Source organism: Paralichthys olivaceus, chromosome 1 (genome assembly GCF_024713975.1).
Source record: "Paralichthys olivaceus isolate ysfri-2021 chromosome 1, ASM2471397v2, whole genome shotgun sequence".
Taxonomy (NCBI): domain Eukaryota; kingdom Metazoa; phylum Chordata; class Actinopteri; order Pleuronectiformes; family Paralichthyidae; genus Paralichthys; species Paralichthys olivaceus.
In genome coordinates, this window is record NC_091093.1 from 15,371,661 (window position 1) to 15,392,781 (window position 21,121).

Consider the following 21,121-nt stretch of genomic DNA (forward strand, 5'->3'; position numbering starts at 1 on the left):
AAGAATAAAGCAGATGTCAGGAAAGCTTTTCCTCGCCGCTATGTCTCAAGTCCACACCGATTCAATTTTATTTTATTTGTATAGCACCAAATCATAATATACATTATCTCAAGGCACTTCACATAGAAGGTCAAACCTTAAAATCTTTTAAGTTAATATAATATAAAGAAACACAACGGTTCCCACAATGAGCAGCACTTTAACGACAGTGGAGGAAAAACTCCCTCATTAACAGGGAGAAACCTCTGGCAGAACCAGGCTCAATGTGGGCAGTCATCTGCCTCGACTGGTTGGGGTGAGCAAAGAAGGAGAGGAGAGATGGGTGGAAAAGAGGGAAGAGAAGAGAGAGTGATAGTGGGGAGGTGGAGGGGGAGAGAGAGAGGCGAGAGAGACCGGGAACACCATCAGGTATCAGCTCTGACTAGTTAAAATGTAACTGGTGTTATTTACTCAGAAGTGCATGAGTAGGTCACGCTCGCTCAAAGATCCAGTCACCACTGCTGCTGTCTGCTCCACAGGTCACATGGCCTGGGATTACACTGTCTTAGTAGGCCACAGAGGTTCTCACAGGTGATATGACATATCTGCTCCGATCTCCAGAGTGGATATTTGTTTGCTGTCAACACTCCTCACTCTGGCTCCAGCCTCTGTCTGTGTGGATGTGCACTTTTTAAGCCACATAACGCATACCTAAGATTTTTAACGCTCTGAACAAAATATTCCAGAAAAAGTTTTGATGAATATTTCTTTCAGGTGTTAAAATGGAGTCACGCATGCAGTATGAGGGCTTACACTGTAACAACTGTGGTCAGTGGAACATTGCTGTCTTTTTCAGCAACACTGTCATTTAAGACTGCCCTTTTTAAAATGGTGGGTTCAAGTGTAAATCCTGAGAGAAAATAATAGAGTCATATTTCCTTTCATGTCAAAGGCATCTCCCTCCCCAACCCCCACACTATTGCATGTAAAGCCTCACATAAAAGGACACAGCTTACTATTCTGGTGCTACCAGCTGTATTTATAGGTGATGGTCTGACCCCTCTATAAACCTCCCCCCTCCCCCCATATCCTCCAAACATTTCTATTTATAATCATCTAGATCATATTCGGAGGACAGTTGCCACTATGTTTAAAGGTTTGATCAAACGCAGCTGAAATCACTGACAGGCCCACAAATCCTCCTGCCACAAATGTTGCCTTTTTCAGCAGGTGTAGCTGGATCCCATCTCTGGTTGCTTCTTTTTTGTGTCTGTTATTTATAATGCTGAATTGTTTGCACGTCACCTCCCTCACTCCCTCACTCTCCTCTTCACTTGACCTCCTACCTCAGTCTTAGACTCTTCGTGCCAGTACAGAGGGCGAAGCATTCCCGGGCGACAGCATCACCACTCCACCCCCCTCCTCAACAGGCCGCAGAAGATGAACCCTGCATTCCAGCCCCAACAACAGCAGCCTTTAGGTTTTGGGCAGGTAAGTACACTCAATCACATACATACATGTATGTAGTATTCAGGGGCAAACATACACACAAAAGCATGTGAACACACACAACTTTTTGTCCTCCACTTGCTAATAGTTATTGGAAGCAGTGAGACACTGGGGGACATCTGGCCCCAATGATCAAGCAGAATATACAGAGCAGTAAAAGCTTTTGTATGACCAGAGAGAATTTGAGATGATCGAAGATGGCAAAACAATATTTATTATATATTCTCAAGAAAACAGATCACAGGGATTAAAACAGTCCCACAATAACACACACCTAAGTTTAGTCACTTTTCAGAGGTAATGCTGGTTTGAATGGAGTGTCTCACTGAACACAATTGACCGTGTCTGCTTGTGGGAAGCAGTATTTTATAAAAAATGGCCATATTAAGTCTCTCACTGGGACTTAAATATAAAGGAATGTAGATAAAGATTAAAAAAATATCATATCTTGTATTTGTCCCTTTTTGTACCACAATTGTCCAACTTCTAAATCCATGAATTATTCCCTGAGAAATCATTAAAATGTCTTGTGATGTTAAAGAAAGTGATCCCCAGATCTATTGCCTGATCCACATCCACACCAAATTTAATAATTTAAAAGTTTTGTAATAATCCGTCCAGTAGTTTTTGCATTATCTTGCTTGCAAACAAAACAACCAATGAACAAATGGAAAGGGGTGAAAACACTACGTCTGTGGTGGAGGCAATAAACAGAAAGTTGTAATGTTATTCACACAAATTAAGATATTGAGAAAATGTTTATGTGATGATTGTTTGTGGTTGATTAGAGACACAACAGTGACGTGGAAAACAGCAGCATCTAGTGGCTCTCTAACACCAACTCAGGTGTTGATGAAAAGGCTCAATCAGATTTTCTTCTTTACGCCTTCAGGTGCAGCATTTCAGTTCCTGCCATCAGGAATGGAACGGCAACTTTGCCCACCGCAGACCACAGGCCTATATCCCCCCTACCATGCATGGGCACACATTCACCCTGTCCCACAACAGTCCCAACCACACTACGGGCCCCCACCCCCACCTCGGGGGCCACCCGCACTCCCAGCCCACCTTACTGTCCTATCCCCCGTCTGGTACTCTGGTCACAGCTGCGCCTGTGGCCCACCTCCTGGCTTCCCCGGGAGCCTCTCGCCCCGTCCTGCAGCCCACCTACAGTATCTCCCACCCGGCAGGCATCGTGCATCAGGTCACAGTGGGCATCAACCCCCGGCTGCTACCCTCCCCTACCTTGCACCCCCAGGGCCAATTCAAGCCCCTCTTTCCCCCGCACTCCTACATCGCCTCGCCCGCCTACACCAGTTTCCCTCTCAGCCCCACCAAAATAAACCAGTACCCTTACATCTGAGCATGTTTGCCCAGGTACCCTTTATACCACCTGAGGGCTAAGTTAGCAGGGTGAATCCTATCTTTAAACCACAAACAGCATGGTTTTGTTTTTTTCAGAAACCATGGCACAACCACAGAGAAAGCAAGCTATTTTTTGAATCATGTAGACTTGGGTCTAATTGAACTTCAAGCTTTAAAATATAAAGTTCCAATGGTGGAGATGATTTGGGCAAGAAATTAGAAGGAAATAATGTATGAATGACTGAATGAAAGAATGGATTGATAGTTAAACTCACACTTAATGTGTTTTGCACATTTGATATATCTTTGCATTGGATCTTCTACAAATACTCCTCAAAACAGGTTAATAATTGGGGTGATGTTGAATAGTTAGACTTTGCACCCCTGATCCCAGCTATTTTTCTATATTGCCTTCTTACATGTGCAAGACACATCCATATTTGTAAAGCCATCCCAGTCTCTAGCTCTAGATTGACAGATGCACATGTTGTCCACCGTGTATGTCGTACAGCGTTTGAAGTATTTGTACCTTTTCGGTGTCTTGGTGTTAGCAATGTCAAGTCAGTTAACCAATTTAAATAGGGTCGTTCCTCACGCTGCATGTGGTCTTGCATGAGCAAAAATGTAAACGGAAAGATGCATAGACGTTGCTCTTATTGTTTGTGTCACAAGACTCGCTGCATTGTATAACTGTCCCCAGCCATAGTGCCTTACATATTTGAGGTTGTTAATGTTACTACTTATATATGACTATATACATGATAATTAATGTACTGGACTGCAGCACTTGAAATTCCAATCAGTCGATGCATTCTATGTGTGAGTATATATATGCACATGTGTATATGTCCATGCATAGCCTGCATGGATGTGATGTATCGCGGATAGCGGTGCTTCTTTTTTGGAGTCGGTGTAATATTTCAGTGTGTAGTGAGTAACCTTTTTGTTCTCTTGAGAAGAACGGCATGCTTTGCTGTTGCGAATGCTTGCTGTTTCATTAAAACGTTCTTTTCCGTTCTCCCCTTTCCCGAATGAACTAGTGTACAAAGTGCAAGTACTGAGTATTGCTTAATATTTGATAATCACTTTCTATTTAGTGAAACTCTTATTACTAACAGTATTTGTACTGTTTGATGAAACTGCAATACAATCTAAATAGTCATTAATTATTTTTCTTTTCTTTTTCGTCTTCGTACTTTTCATTTTTGAGTGTTTTCACTTTGTTTCGTAGATGTTTAGAAGTGTGGTGGGCATGGCTTTGATTAGGTAAGGGGAAAAAAATGCAAAGAAATGGTGTGGAATTTTCTAAGCCTGAGCAAACCATGCAGTATTTGATATACACACATATATGGACATATATTATAGAGCTAGACTATTTAGTACAGATGCTTGATAAGGTGTGAGTTATTTGTGTGCAATTCTCTCATTTATGCATGTGTGACAAAGTTAACTTTTTCCCTTTACATTATACCATTTGTTAAAGGCTTGAGGCTTATCGGTGTCAACTGCTTATTTTTCTACATTCCGTCAGGGAGGATATATACATATATATATATATGACGGTAGCACCTGTCTATATATATGTAGATATGCTATGTGTGCGTTATTTTTCTGTTCATTTTACTAGTTACGTGTGTAATTTGTTTTTGTCTATAATTTTCAAATGAAGTTGCTTGTGCAGCACCAAAGACTGTAATTCATTTCCTGAGCAAGGTAGCTATTCTGTTTGCATAGACCTCAGTTATACTGTAGTCGTAGAATGGGGTTAAATTAAAACAAACAAACAAAAAAAAGATGTATTTGTATTTAAAATGGCCGAGGTTTTGTCTAGCTTATTGGGCAATTAATAAGTCGTATCATTTCTTTCTTGAATGTATCATAGATAAGCTGCTATATGATGATTGCCACTTCAATAGCTGTGAAATTAGGTGATTTCTCTGAGTTTAAACCTAGCGTTGCTATTTTGTATAGGTCCCTAATTATCTGAAATAGAAGTGGTTTTGATTTTTTGTGTTTTGCGTTCATATTTGGAGTGTCATTGTAACTACTGTATTGCTGATGATGAACATTAGTTGCATTCGTTGTTTCTCGGGGTGTGTGTTTTTTGCATCAGTATTTTATCCTTATTAACCTTTTGGGCTCATCACTGCATATAAATGATGTATCGATGTAACTTAATTTTTTTTGTATGTTTTCATATTGATGTTTTGTACACATCTGAAGCTGTAGCTTGCAGGATTGATTTAACTTTTTCATTGTACGTATACGATATACTACCAGTACTCTTTAAGTGTGTTACAGGAGCACTGTGAGATGTCAGAAAAAAAAACAAAAAACATTGTGTTGATTGAAAAAGCTTCTGTAAAGTTTCCACCGATCACACAACAAACACACTCTGCCATTAAGCAATCATACAGGTAGTAAGGCTTGTAAGGGTTTGGCTTATTAGATTTAATGTCCAAAAAAGTATTTAGCCCAATGATTCTGATCCAAAAATAACGTTTCACAACTCGCTTTACCGTTAAATTGATTTCAACAAATACTTATTGTTACCTTTTTTTTTTTTTATCTGTTCAATGTTATTATATCTGGCTAGAAAATCTCCTTTTACAATTTGTTCTTCTAAACTGCCTTGTGTTCGGATCGCTCTCCCCTTTATGAGTGTCTCATATCAAAAACGGTGTTTCGTCGATGCAAACTGTGGCCATCGCTCCGTGTTCCTTACTGAAATTGAGACAGTGTGAGCAGCACTGTGTATGTGCCTTGAGATTCAGAAAGTGAGAATTGGAGATGGTGATTCCTCACCGCTTAATTGGAGGCGGAAAGCATAAGAGTCCAATTACAGTACGTTATCATGTAGACAGCCCTTTTTAGCGGCCACTCAACCAGGAATTAAACACACCCGCCCACACAAACACACACACACACACACACACACACACACACACACACACACACACACACTCTCAACCTCTTTGAATGATATGACACTCAAAGATCTTTGGATAGTCACTCTGGCTGAACAGCAGATGCAATACTTTTACATTGTGCGGTCATTGCACCACCAAGTGTTCTTAGATAATCTCCATGCTTTACATTACCGTGCATGTACACCTGAGTTGCTTCACTTTGTCTGCCTAGAAGAAGCTGTGTGCTCAGAGCGGCGTTTCCATCGAGCAAGTCGAGGCCGAGCAGGAAGTAACCGAGGCACAGCCGGCAACGCTGGCTTTGTAAAACAGGACCCGTGCTTTGTATCCTGGATGTTTGTGTGTCCTGGAAGGAAACTGCTGTCAAGGAGATGATTGCGGTTTTCTGCACAGTCAGTCATGAGTGCAATACACACTTTAAACACTGACATTAATGTGGTTGTGTGTTTTATTTGATGGTTTTTATTTCTTACCTGTCGGCTTAACTCCATCATACTCCAGTATCACGTTGGGAAAGAATCGCTTATGACGACAAGGCATGAACTTGGCAGAATAGTGCTTGAAATAGTTCCCCAATAATAAGCATGTGAAATGTAATCTGTGTTTTGATTCCTCCAAAGGTATTCACCAGCAATGCGCCTGCATAAACTCTCCGATACTTGTTTAGGAAAAAGTAATGGATGCAAGAGAAGAGAAATCTGTAAAACCGTTTTATTTCTCACACGATTTACACCTTTGTTTGGATTTTTTTTCTTCATTTTGAGGATTTCTGTCACATTTAACAGATAAAACAGTCATTTGTAACATTATTACTTTCAAAGTTAAGAGTTATCAGTAAAAAATCCTCTGCTGCGGTATTATCCTTTTCGAGACGTTAATTCAGGGTCTGTATTATTCTGAACATGCTACTGTGTTACTCTTTTGATTTGATTGGATCAGGTTGGTTTTATTTTCAGTTTTCTGGTCGTCTGTCAATTTCAGAGTTAATTCACACTGCAAGTTATGGAATCGTCTGTTTAGATTGCTCATCTATTTGATTATGAAATCTGAACTGTTACTGTTTAATACCTGTAGATTTTTTGTGGCTTTTTTTTGTTTTTTTTGTTTGTTTCATTTGCTTTTTTATTTTGTGCTACACTAGTTTGCCATGTAGCAATTGCACTGTGCAATATTTACAGTATGAGGACTGGGAAAACTAACTCTATGGATGTGATGTCTCTTTACAGTTTGCGATAGTGTTTCCTCTCTAGTTCTCAGTGATTTAGGTGTGACCAAGCCTTCTCTACTTTGTCACATTAAGCGGGTTTTCCAGGTGACTCTTTTGGTGAGTGTCAAAATAAGACTTTATGGTGTATTATTGTTAAGATTCACTTTGAATTAAAAAAAATCTATTGATGCAGAACTTTCTGACTCTTGTCTCTTGTATCGTTCACATTCATGCAGGTGCCTTTATTTTCTTGCTGTTAAAAACACGAGAAGTTCTGCAAGTAATAAGGATCTTAATGTTGATTATATTTTATTTTGTCACAACTAACAAACACATCACTTGTTAAACTAGTAATGGTCCAATATGGGACACGCTATATTCAACTTAAATTTATTTTATTTTATTAATCATTCCAATTCTGGATTTTTTACCAGCTGAGATCTGAAGTGAACATCTGCAATGCCATGACAACTAGTTAAACCCCATCTAGTGATGTGATCGTTGAAAGTTACAGAACAGCTACCAAATGAACCTTGTGCTGAGATTGTCTTTCTCCCCTTGGGTGCATTCTAAAATATATACAATTATTATTACTTATTAAAAAAAATACGTTTAAACCTTTATGATTTAAAAGTAAAGTTCCTGACTTTAAAAAAAACTTACTCCCTTAGTGTTTACGTCTAATGTTGCCATCTTCAGTGGTTTTCTGGGTCTGCGCTGCCATCTTGTGGATGGAAGAGGTATAGCAGCCACAGTTAGACATTGCAGTGGTGATCGGTGTAAGATCTAAGGATGGATAGAACGTGTCTGTTAGTGGAGGTGAAGAGCTCCACCGTCATCTTCTCTCTCTCTATACATATATCTATATCTATATATATATATATATAAGAATGACCAACAGGCCAGTTAGTAGACCTGTACCCGAGTCGTGCGTCAGTGTGGCCAGCAGAGGTCGCTGTGCAGGCTCAGCTGTGACTTTGGTGGCCACAGTTTTATCAGCAGAGGCGGATTTACTGACTCTGACCAGGAGGAGGAGGACCACGGTCTGCAAAAACAACCACTGACAGCAGCACTGACAGACTTGTGAATGTGTCCGTGAACGTCTAGTGCACCTGAACGCGTCTTCCTGAGCTGGAGCGGCTGGATGTCAGAGCTGTGGCGGGGGGAGTGTGCGCCGCCCTGCGCCACACGGAGCTGCTGCTGCTGCTGGTGATGCTGATGATGGATGGACCGAGCGCAGCGGAGCGATAGGGCGCATTTCTTAATTCCTCTCCCCACCTCCCACCCCCCCCTCACCCACTCACAGCCCTGGACACGCGACGAGACCGCGGGACCCGCCGCCTGTGCCCCCCGCTCACACGCACCCGCCAGGATCGATCCGATGTATTATTTACGACCCAAACTTCTTCTGCAACTTGTGCCCCGGATATGGCTCCGGCTTTGAGGAGTGGACGCGCGGCGGCGGCGGAGCCCGGTGTGTGCCCGCCTCGGAGCACGGGCAGCGGCGGAGGAGGAGACGGGAGGCGCAGGTGGTGCTGGCGGGGAACCGGCGGAAGAAGCGTGGCCGCAAACTGCCTCCTGACCGCGGGGATGCTGTCACTGCTCGTCCGGTGCGCTTTGGCCGCAGAGGGTAAGCACGCACGCACGAGCTAGCTGTCTGCTCCTGAAAGCGCGTGCTGGTGTGTTGCATTAACCTCTGTCACATGCACCGTGCGTGAGTGGCTTTCACTGTGAAGAGTTAGAGCAGATCGGGTGCACAAAGGGAAGATGTTTTGTGTTGCTGCTGGCTGCATGATTCACAGGCAGCAGGGACAGAGCACATCCGACCCAGTGGTTTTATTAGGAGGGGAAACTATGTGTGCTCCATCGGGAGGAATCACAGATGAGCTCCGTGCACATGCAGGAGGCTGCTGCTCGTTTGTGCAGAGGAATTTGCGCAGCCAGGCAGTTTGTGTCCAGCAGGAGGATGAATTCCCTCACTGACCTGCACTGACATGATTTGTAGTGTTGTGGGAGAGCTGCTAATGCTGCTGCTGAGGATTTTTTATTTTGCTTGTGTGTGATGTAACTCTCCTCCTCTCTCTCTACTAATCTTTGCACCTGATCCTGGAGCCACTCAACTCTTTTGTCTCACTGATCAGATTGCACTGAATCCCTGCTCCCCCCCTCCTCTCCTCCCCCTGCAGATCGACTTGTTATCTCTACTCATGGTCTCATCTCAACTTGACTTCCCCTCATCCCTTCATCCTGCATCCTGCATGTTGCATGGTCAGGTTTATTACACAGGGCGGTTGTGTGTGATGAGGTGGGAGTTGTTGTGGGAATGCAGTGCAGCCACAGGACACTCAGTGTTTCAGAGCATCTGGGTCAGCACAAATGACACACATGCTGTAGCCCACTCTGGCCGACATGGCTGCCCTTCAGCCATGAACCCTCGAGGAGTTGGCCGTTTGGCTCCATCACCTTTCTCCCCCTCATGCACTTCTACATAAATGAGTGTGAACGTCTCTGTGCATCAGCACAATTAGAAATGGAAGCGATCAGGAGTGTGTATCTAACAGGGGCTCCATCACCCTCCTCTCCACGCAGTCAGCAAACTGATGTAGTGGCTGTAGTCTCACCTCTGCTGATGCACTGCTACAGTAGCACAGTCTCCTCCTCCTCCTCCTCACAGTCAGCACATCCATTCTTAAACACATGAGCCAGGCAGCAGCACCTGAGCTGTACATTACATTCGTGCTGGAAGAGTCATACCACTACATTATTCATTTCTTGGACACGGAAACTGTGAACCTGGACTGTTGTCATTATAGTAGATAGAGGAACTGTTGTAGGATCCTGTGGTGCAAGTATCACTGTAGTCTACATGCTGTCTTTGAGCTCTTTCTCATCTTTTAGTTTAGTTATAGTTTTAGTTTGGTTTGAAAAAAGGGAAGATTTCCCAGAAATTATCCAGAGTTTTCTCACAGTCAGACCGAGTATGTTTTTCATGTAACGCTATGATGTGTCGAGTGTGTAAATGGAGGTGCATCAGCTCTCGTTACTACTTTCTGGATTTTTATTGATTGATTTGTTTAAGTGCAAACCTGTCACAAACCAAATTCAAAGAGTTTCACCTTACATGACAGAAATGTCCTTTTTATGTCTTTGTGTTAGCTGTAGTGCATTTTCAGTAAATCTCACCAAAACAAAATCTATACATTAAAGAGAAAGTTACATTTAAGATAAAAAAAATTCAGATGATTATTCAACACTGGACTGTGAATCACAAAATGTGCTCAGTTACCTTCAATCAGTGACAGAATCACTTCATTCACATGTAGAATATTCCATAATATACTGTTAAACATACAAGCCTTTATTAAAACACACATGATGAGCAAGATACCTTCTTCAAATATAAACTTCAATGAATAATTATCTTTGTTCGTTTGGGAAAAATCACATTTCAGGCTGTTGTTGATATCAATATAATATCCACCAGGGAAATCAAACCATTATCACAGTGGAGGAAATCTAGACTTATAATAATTTCTTTGAAATGTTTATATTGGAGACCATTCACAGTCTTAGATAAAAAACACAACTTGATTATCATGATTTGACAACAGACCTTAAATGATAAAAGCAAGTTTACACTCACCCTCCTCCATACAAATGACTTGAAGTGTCATGTTGGCTGCTCATGAACTACTAAACACTAGAGCTCGACAAGCAGCCGGTTGTTGATGACTAACGATACACTGCAGTGTAGAAATGCCAAAGTAGGTTTGATGTCATTCAGATCAGTTTCCTGTGACATGTTTATATTTTACAACACTGACAAGTCAGTGTTTCAGATGTGAAATTGTATCTTGGTCACAGTTTAAAAAATAAAATCTATGGGAATCCAATCAGATTGTTCATTCACATAAAAAAAAAATCAGTATTAGCCAATTAATTTCGATTCCTCTAATTTTCACCGTCTGTATTGTTTGTGCTTCCACACTGTATATGTATGTGCAGATTCTCAGTTTGCTGGGACCAGGTAACGTCCAGACTCACAGTTTCCTCCCTTAATGTGTGGAGCCGGGACAACATGTAGTTTCTATGGAAACACCAATAGTAACATTTCCCCCTCAAACCCATCTGCAGTGGTGTGTGTGCAGGACAGTGCAGGGTCGACAAGCAGTCATATTGGTTTTGAATTCTCTCACAGGATCATGTTTGCTTTCTTATAATCGCAGCTGGAGAAATCATGTCCAGAGATCAGCTACAGAACACAACCAAGGAATATTTATTTCCCTCCCTTCCTCTGACGTCAGCTCTGTTTACTCCGACGACCACAACAACCCGCCCGCCGCTCCTGAGTGCTGACAGCTTGGTTTTGATGGGGGTTAACCTCGCAGACCTCTCGCTGTATGAGATTCCATCCCTGGGCTTTTGCCAGTCATCACTTTCTGCTTAGGAATTCATTGAAAGGAGACATGACAGTACAGGATTCAAAAACCCATTTCCTATTTGCAATGCGGTCCGGGGGTTTTTAATCCATAAAATGACTGTTAATGTGCATCACATAACCAGAGAGCTGCACAACACGACTCTCTCTTTGGTCTGCTTCGGTTTTTCTTGTTTTCATGTGGTTAAGCATCATGCAGTTTTCTTCCCCTCTGTGTTGGTTAGCCTTTTCAGGGGTTGTCCCGATGGTTAATGTTCAAACTACTTCCAGGAATTGGTTTTTAAAAATAAAGAGCCATGACTCACTCTAGGTCTGATGACCTGTCTGGGTTTTCAGGTGCAAATAAGAGATGTGATTTTTTTTCGGTTTATTGTTTATTTGCCTCGTTTCCCCTCATTGCAGTGATTTATTGTACCATGGTTAATTATGTTGCGGGTGAGTGCGTCAGGAGGGCTCTCCCGTGTGTGTGTGCAGTCAGATGGGTGCTCTCTCCTGAGGTGGAGCCTCGGCTGTACCTCCTCCTGATGCAAACATTAGTCTTTGTGAACACAGATGTGAATTTGATAACCAGTGATGTCTTTGTTGAAAGATTTCTTTCTATTCTGTCCACAACCCTCCACCTGTTTTCTTCTGTGCGTTACGCAGATGTTCCAACAGGGAGATGAGCTTGGCTCAAACATTATGTAAGAAGTTGAGTGACAGAAATAAAAACACTATTAGGGCAGACAGAGATTGTTAACGAGTAATTTAAAATAAGTGCAGATAAATGAGCTTTCATTATTACATCCATCCTTGCTGTAATTTACTCCCAGGATTCTTTCAGTCTGTTTCTGTCAGATCTTAAAGAAAGTCAGGAAGTCCACAGTCTCCTTCATTGCTGTAAACACTTCTACAACAACATAGATGCAGTGATAAGGAGACAGGCCGCTAATTAGTATTGTGGACCATCTGCCACTTATTATCCCTCATATAGTTCAGTGCAATCAGGGAATATTGTGTTTGTTGTGTGGGTGTGTGTGTGTGTGTGTTGTGTTTGTTTGTGTGTATGTGTGTGTGTTTGTGTGTGATGAGCTGTCTCCATGTTTCCCTCCAGCATCTCCCTGCACCTTTATGCCTCCATGTTCCTCCATCTCTCCCTCTGTGTCGCTCTGTGTTGTGGATGTTATAGGCTTGGCTGTGGACAGAAGACAGGACAGCAGACTGCCTGATTTACGAGGACACACTGTATAATACAGCGCGCTGCTCCGCACAAGGCCACTGTTTAATCACACCGGACCACAGCAGAGGAGGGCACGAGGGGCCTGATGCTCTGGGAAATTTAGGGCTCTCCGAACTGACGACCGCTATAAACAAAGTCTTATAGATTATAAATAGTGTGACTGTCTCTCAGATTCAGCTGACCTTAGTAATTAAGATATTAAGAGAAAATTAGAATTTGAAAATGTAAATCCGTTTGTTTGACATTTAAGAACAAAACTTTGCAACTATATCAAAATGCAAATCTGATTAATTTAGAATAAACTGTCATCAAAGGACCTGTGGATGTTGTGTGGACGGGCTTTATTTATGGGTTGTTTTAAGTCATCTAAAATATGAGCAAACGGATACTACAATTTAAAGATGGGCTTTTAATAATGTCTCTATTTAACAGAATAATAAAGTTGAAAGTATGATGTGTTGAAATCACTTTAACTTAACTTCTGAACAATTCAGGTGCTCCTCAGAAGGTCCAATTTCCAGAGTTATGAAGCTCATGTGAATATTTCCAGTAGAGATCCAAAATTTATTCCGACCCCATATGAGCGCCCACTGAGGGAATCAGCTCCTACATTTTGCAGATGTGTTTTCAGTTGTCCAGGTCGATGAGACTTGAGCTCAGGTTGAAATGCAGAGTTTCACTGCACGTCACCAGACTTTGTGCAGTGTGATTTTAAATGTGCTATTTATCTCACTCCAACAGCTGCAGCAAAGCTCAGAGAGTCAGGGAGATGTCAATCACGTGTGGTCTGTGCATGCCCACACAATCCTGAAAGGTCTAATTAGCCAAAATAAGTGAAATCCCCTATGTGGGTTTATCATGACAGGACTATTAGACGTTCTTTGACGTGTATTTCAAGAAAACCATATAACTGGATATGACTCTCATGAGTTATTCCAGCGAATCACTTCTTGGGATTCACAGATGACTCCAGAATACATTATTAATATGTAAGTTTAAAAATTGAAGAGGATTTTTAGCAGAAATGAACGAGGCTGGATCAGATCAGGATTTTGATCTCTGCTGTGCATAAGTGAGAGAGACAAGAGAGTCAGGAAGAGGGTCATCAGTCATATTAAATGGCGTCACTGTCATCATATCATATTCAGTCGACTTACAAATAGAAATGCTAAGTGTTGCTGTTGACTTTGCTTTTTCACACACATTCCTCTGTGGACTGTGGCATTTCAACCAATATCTTTTCACCTCTGTTCGAGCCAGATACTGTGTAAGCATCAGACGCTTTGGTCTCGCCGCCATTATGTCCAACAGCTCAGCTTCAAAAACAATCACAGAAGCCCAATGAGTCCTGGGATAGCTTTGCCTGAGTTGGATCCTTCCTAACTTGAGGATGGAGGAGTCTTCGAAACGGGACAGCCGGTCATTAATCGGTATTCAATTGCAGCCTCTGAAGTATGCCATCCCTGAATTGTGACACAGCCATAGTTTAAATGTGCTCAAATAAATTAAGACTTCTAAAATTTAAAGTTAATTGCATGCAAGTGTTATTTTTTCATAGCCAATCTTAACATTAGCAGCTCTTACCTGTTTCAGCACCAAACTTCATTCCTTTACTCGTCTTTAGTGCTACAATCTTAATGCTTGTGTTTCTACCGGCCCTGGCGAAGTAGCACTGCCTAAAGTGTGTATACCCCTTGTCTTGTAAACACAATGAGGGCTGAAGCTCTTGGCAAGCGACCATTACTACCATCAACTTCCAGCAAGTAACCAGCCTGCAGGTGAAATCAGGAAAATTGGCTACAGAGTTTAGGCATAGTTTGCCTTTCACACAACGCAGCGGGAGGTTCTCTGCACAGACGTGTTAACAACAGCATCAAATCCTCTGCATTATTCAGGCGAGAGGTGGAGCCGCCGGGTGCAGCAGGCACAATCATGTTTACAGCAGCCCGACACCGTCGCCAGCTCTTATCGCCACAACCTGTCTTGACATCTTCGTTGGTGTATGACGCCACTTCTTTATCAGGGGATATTTGTTTCCTTTTTCCTTTGTGTGTCTGTCGTGTGTTAGAAGTGCCATAAACCACTTGCTCCCGTGGGGGATCCCCTGCTGTGTTCACACATCGACTTCTCTTGGATTTCTACGGACTTTATTTGGTCAGGTGTAGGAAGTCTGTAGAAACTGCAGCGCGTCTCTGACATTTCCGTTCACACTTGCTTTCAGGAGAAAATAACGAGGAACTGCAGTCCAATGTCTTGTCACAGGTAGCACCTATGTAGAAAATCCAAAACACTTTGTAGGAAGGACAATTTACTGGCGTTCTTGAATATTAAAAGAACAAAGATAAAGCCAGTGCAACCAGCTTCTTTCATGTTGTCATTTGAGTTGTTGTTGACATAGAAAAATACAGATAAATGGGACATTGTTGGTCTGTGACCTCTTTTCCAGTCAGCAATCTTTTATGACCACAACGATCATATTGTCATGTAAATGTGAGTATGGCATTCTTTTCAGTACTCTAATTGGATTATATAGAAATTGAGGTTACGCTGGGGTAATTAAACATGTGTCGGTGGAATCGCATCATGGTGAGAAAAATATGAAATTTCAAGAAGTTAAAACTGAAGAGCCTTACCAACATTTATTGAGCTTATTGTGTAAGATGTGTTCTTTTCTGGTGGAATGTTTAATAGATTAACTTAGAATATTAATATCAATCATCTTCCAGTCCTGATATGAATAATTGTACAGTTTAAGAACTTATTAATAACAAAGAGCAATGTCGCTGCATCAGTTTTAGAGTTCTTGCTCAAAACTAACCCAGTACATGAAGCGTCCCCATGTAGCACCAACGTACAGAGATATCAACTGTGGTATATTATGACAGTAACACATCAGTCTATAGAGACGCTTCTCATTTTGAATCTCTGTGACATCACTGATTCAGTGCCTCGCTCTGATTTCTAGCTTTAGTGAGGCAGGTGGAGGGGAGGAAGCCAACGTGCTGCAAAGACGAAAGCATCAGCGAAGCAGCAAAAGTCCTGGGGAAGGATAAGCTGAACTCAGAAAGCATTAAAGGAAATGTTCGTTTTAGAAGCCTATCTTATTAATCAGTAATCAGACTGTCTTAGGATTTTAAGTCTGTCCTTCCGGATTACAGAAGTAGGTTGTGAGCTCATACTTGTCTACATTGGAGGTAATTCTAATGACTTGTACAAAAAGAAAAGTTGTGTTGAAGTTTGAATGCATGAAGGCGAAGTTACGTAAAGATATGGCCTTATAATTTGTCAGGAATTTTCAGTCACAGACCAGCAATTTGCAACAATTGTTTTTTCTTTAATGAGAAGAACGTTTTACTTCTGCCTCACACACACACCACAACACACAATACATAGCTTATTTAAATGCAAACACTTTTACGGGCATTCATAAATCTATTGCAAGTCACATTGGTTTTATTTATGCTTTACCTTAAGTTTTAATATAAGACAGGCCATTCCCCACTGGGCCATTAATTACTGGGATGATCAGAGTGTTTAGCTCCACTGCCTCTGGAGAACACACAGACACACACACACGCACATGCACACGCACACAAACACACACAAACACACACACACACACACGCACACACACGCACACACGCTCCGGGTCATACACATTTGTAGGAAAAGTCCAGTCTGGCAAGTTTCAGAGGTTTTTTTTCCTCCTTCATCCTCCATGGATATCTTTTTAATTTGTCCCCAGAGACTCTCTCCTTGTGTGTGTGTGTGTGTGTGTGTTTGTGTGTGTGTGTGTGTGTGTGTATGTGTGTGTGTGTGAGAGATTTGTTTAAACTTGCCACTCTCAGCACTTTGTAACCAGCCGCAGTGAGGGAACATGTTTCTTAAAATCAAGTGTATTGCATCAATATTTTTGAAGCTGAAATACAGCTTAGTACAAGACCTGGTATATTGCACAGGAGACCCAGAGCTCAATACTATAATACAATGGATGTGTATGTTTTTCCATCTACAAACAAACCAACCAAATATACAATTTTACAGCACATACAGTCAGGGTGAAATGTAGTTTAGAGACTGACTGACTGTGTGTGTGTTTCTGACCTTGTATTTCCGTGTTGCCTGTGGCACCATTATGTGTTACATTCTAATCAAGGTCAAGAGTGTGTCCTTAGTAATGGATCATGGTACTTCATGGTCTACATTCTTACATCTCAGTCATAATATTGTCACCTTGGAGACAGGCCTCTCCTTGACGGTGGACATCATCATTACATTACATGTCATTAAGCTGATGCTTTTATCTAAAGTGAATTACAGTTAGTGCATTCAACATCTGTGAGGGGCCACTTTAAGGGGGTTCAGCATCTTGACCACGGACGCTTCGGTATGGGCTGGGATTTGAGCTGTTGACCTTCTGGTTGGAGGACAACTGCTCTACCCCCCTCAGCCACAGCCGCCCCAACATGAGATGTGAATGACAGCTGTTTAGTTGAGCACATTAAATCATCATTGTAGTTAGGATAGGGAATAACACAATATCAGATTTATAAAGTAAGTTGGTAAGTAAGCAGTTTAGGGTTTGTCGTCTTGTTTTCTTCTATAACGAATGAGTGGACACAAAAACATGAAATATTGAGTGAGATGACCGATAAAAAAGATAAAACATAGAAAAGTCCCATCACTAAATTCAATTATTTCTCTTTAGTATATCCTTATACTTTAATTCACGTGGCGCCACAGAGGCAGTGTCCCCATATTGACGTTTTTTGTTGCGCCCTATTTCTCATTCTGATAGAAAGATGCTACTTGGCCAAGCCAAACCATTCCTGAAACAATAGCTTCCATGGGAACATCCATCCTCTTAAAAGCATCTATGTTCCCGCCATTAATCTAAACCTGCAGGATTCATAATCCCAATTAAACACCCTAATGTAAAATTTGGTATTAGATTATGAGTCGTCAACAAAATCTGAATCAAAGGACATTTTCACAGCAGATGGTCTCATCTGAACTCTGATTCTTCCTGCAGTTTGTTTTGTTTGTCCACCCACATCTTGGACGGGGACCAGTAGAATCAATTAAAAAACATCCTTCCTTCTTTTCGCTACATTAAGCATTTAATTCTCCCTTCAAGAGTTGTCTCTGCAATCTGCATTTTCTAAGTGCGTATTTTGAAGCCATGCCCCAGATCCACTATATATAGTACAAGTGTTACGATCCCATCGTGACACAGGGATAGTATCTTACCTGTAGGTACTTTAATTAGAGCTTTGGCTGCATTTGACTTTCTGATGCTGTCCTCTGAATGAAGATACATATTACAATTGAAATGTATATACAGCTCTTTGTTGCAGCAGAGCTCACGTTGCTGTTTGCTGCTTAGAGATGTCACACAATCATGCTGCATGTACCACATCTGAAAAAAGCTGTTTATGCTTTACTCGTAAAAGAATGGTGTGAAAGCTGTGATGATCATATGTATTGAAATTCAAAATGAGTAAAGACTGAGACCTGACACACTGCATCGGCTGCATCACGCAGATCATCCTGTGGCCTTGACGAGATGTGAAGGCTGCAGCCAGTGTGCAGGTTTATATAGGAAACTATCAGTGCTGCTATTTTCCCTTGTGTCATATGCTACCACTGTGTGCTCAACTAACTGCATCACAAAACACTTGTACATAAAGAGCATACGTGTATCTTGATGGCCATTTTAGCAACCTTTAAATATAAACTCCCCCTTCTTTTGTTATTTTAATAACAAATTTAACATCATAGAAAGACTGAAAGATTTGCTTGAAAAACATAACTTAATAAGATACACTCTTAGTTCTGCAGTTTTCCCTGACACAGTACTTAGGGTTATCTATTTCAAAAATGATGTTTACATGGACACCAATACCAGTAATCCAATATTAACCCCATTAAAGTAATCGTCTGCTCCAACATGTAAACAGGAATCTGAATGGAATATTCTATGAGCAACTCATGTAAACATCATAGTCGGAATGATATGTTATTCAGAATAATGAATATTAACGTCCATGTAAAAGCAATCGTTGTGTTGTTCAGTAAACTGAAGCAGTCTTTGTCCATAATGCCACAGCAGTTACTGCTGACGTTTAATCCCTGGATGAACTCAGTCATCACAAAAAAGGCATTATTGTGACCCAGCACTATTTGTAAAGGTCAGTCTGTGAAAAAGCAATGTCACAATTTCAAGGCTGACATTAGTTTTTTTATTGTGTGCCTTCTGTCGTAACAATTTTGGACGGATCATCCGTTGATTTTGCAACTTCCCATCACAGTAAGCTTTTCTTTGTGGATGTAGAAAATCAGTAAAAAGAAAATCCATTTTCACCTTTTGGTTCTGTCTTCACACTCAGGTCTCACCTCTGGTTTCACTTTGCAACAAATAATCTGCTCTTGTTCTTAAAATTTTAACGTTTTTATGAGCTGACCTGTGAAAAGACAGAAAATGATTTTACACATCTGCTAACTGTGAATATGAGCTCTTGGTTTTCTCAGCTGTTCTCACAATTACTGCACTTGATTATACATTTCCACTGAGCTAAAGAAGTGTCACAGTATTACTTCTAAATCATGTAATTGCATATGCAAGTTTACTACACTGTAATCTGTAATCACTGTAAAAATTATATTGTCACAATAGAGTCACCTTAGTGACAATAAGCAGATGAGTTTCATAATAATTTAATTGCACATTGTAATCAATTAAACAAATTGTGCTTGAGACTGTAAATAACTTAAATGACGATTAAAGTCCGTATGTAATGTATAGTGTTGTGGATTAGAAGGTAACTGATGTACGTACATATGTAAAAACACGGGTATAGTATTAAACTATGATTCAGCTCAAATGCCACCACTCTGATCTACTCTGATTAAATTAGCGTGCAGGCTTGCTCATCACTTTTTTCATCCTCGTTGTAAATGTAATGGGAGGATGTTGTATTGCGGCCGTCACACTCGTAGCTGCAGTGTTCACTGGCCCCGTTGTGTTGTGGTGAGCTGAGGATACAGCAGAGGCCTTTGTCTGAGAGCTCATCCATCGCGCTGCCTGCTGGAGTCGGCTGCGGTGATCTCTGTGTTTGCGTCGCCTGTGCGGCGAGTGTCAAGGTTGAAGGTTTGATCGCTGCGGTGTTAAGCACCAACAGTGTTGGTGTTGTAGCTCAAACGTGTGTTCTGTGTGGATCTGGTATTCAGCCGTCGTAAACTGCATAATGTAATTTTATATTTTTATTCTCATCTGCAAATTGTATCTTTTATATTTCCCCTGCTCTGTGTTTAATGCTCCCTCAAAGATAGCTTTAAAGGTTAGAGGTTTGAACCAGTAAAATGTATTTTCCTGTTTTCTACAGAAGACATGGACAAACTTCAGCAAATATTTCAGTGAAACAGCACATTATGGTCTCTTGTTTAACAGCATTGCACTGCAGCATAAAGATATGTCCATTTGAATGTTTCCCACTGAATCACCAACACTGATGAAACATTACCAGTAGTCTAATTATTGAGTAGTGGTCTTCAGTGGGGGCACAATGCATATCATGGTTTTCTTGACGAAAGAAGATTCATCTTTTGGTCAATAAAATATATGTAGAGTGAATTATTATGAAAAATGCTTGTGATAATTTTCCAGTGCAGGTTAAAACCGAAAGATATTCAAGTTACAATAGTTCTGGATGAAGACAGGCAGCAAATATTCACTTCTGAGAGGCTGAAACCACTGAATTTCTATCATTTTTTTGTTAAATTTGTAAAATGGTCCATTCATTAACTGCTAATTGGCCTAATTAATGGACTTAAAGAGCTGCTTAGAACTAGTTTCAATTCCAACACTTTAATACTGTATCCAGTGTATAAAGATGTATATTGGATTACTGTCCTTATTATGTTGAATGTTTGGATTTAAAAGGGAAAAATCCCAAATCCTTTTAAATCCTAAAAATTCCAAATCCAGGTAAACCCTGATGTGGTGGTCTGCTGCTGCTGGTCCTGACCCCAGGTCGTACAACATTGTGATCGTGTGACCTATGTTCATTCTTGTGTTTGACTCAAGTGTGGATCTCAAAGGGGATCATGGAGGCTTAACAGGCTTAACCCACCTTTTTATCCCTCTTTGTCCTCATCCCTCCATCCTCGTCATGCCCCGACAAACCTCCGCTGCACACACAGTCCATAAATACGGTCAGGGTCAGCATCTGCTCAGTCCCATACGTTAGTGGTGTCAGTATGGGGGTTGGGTCCTCTGAGGAGGATTTGTTACACAGACTTGGAGGTTGTCTGCCATACAGATGTATAATTGTGTGTATTTAAGATATTTTTCTTTGATTTGTACTGAAAACATTCAGAACACCCTGCATTGAGCCCAGCTATGGAAGGTCTGTTGATGGTGTGTTAAAAAAATTATTCTGCTGAATATTTTTTGTCATGTCACCTAAGATCATCTC

General features: G+C 41.1%; 2 protein-coding genes across 2 annotated transcripts in view; both read left to right on the forward strand.

Annotated features, from left to right (window-relative positions):
* Positions 1-7,182, forward strand: part of hipk3b (homeodomain interacting protein kinase 3b) — a 37,583-nt gene extending 30,401 nt beyond the window's left edge. The window contains exons 15-16 of the mRNA XM_020098817.2: positions 1,331-1,470; positions 2,381-7,182. Of these exons, the coding sequence (XP_019954376.2) occupies positions 1,331-1,470; positions 2,381-2,851 (611 nt within the window). The 3' untranslated portion in view covers positions 2,852-7,182. The remainder of the gene's footprint in view (positions 1-1,330; positions 1,471-2,380) is intronic.
* Positions 7,183-8,331: 1,149 nt separating this feature from the next.
* Positions 8,332-21,121, forward strand: part of kiaa1549lb (KIAA1549-like b) — a 226,467-nt gene continuing 213,677 nt past the window's right edge. Inside the window, exon 1 of the mRNA XM_020098728.2 lies at positions 8,332-8,617. Coding sequence (XP_019954287.2) covers positions 8,416-8,617 — 202 coding nt within the window. The 5' untranslated portion in view covers positions 8,332-8,415. The remainder of the gene's footprint in view (positions 8,618-21,121) is intronic.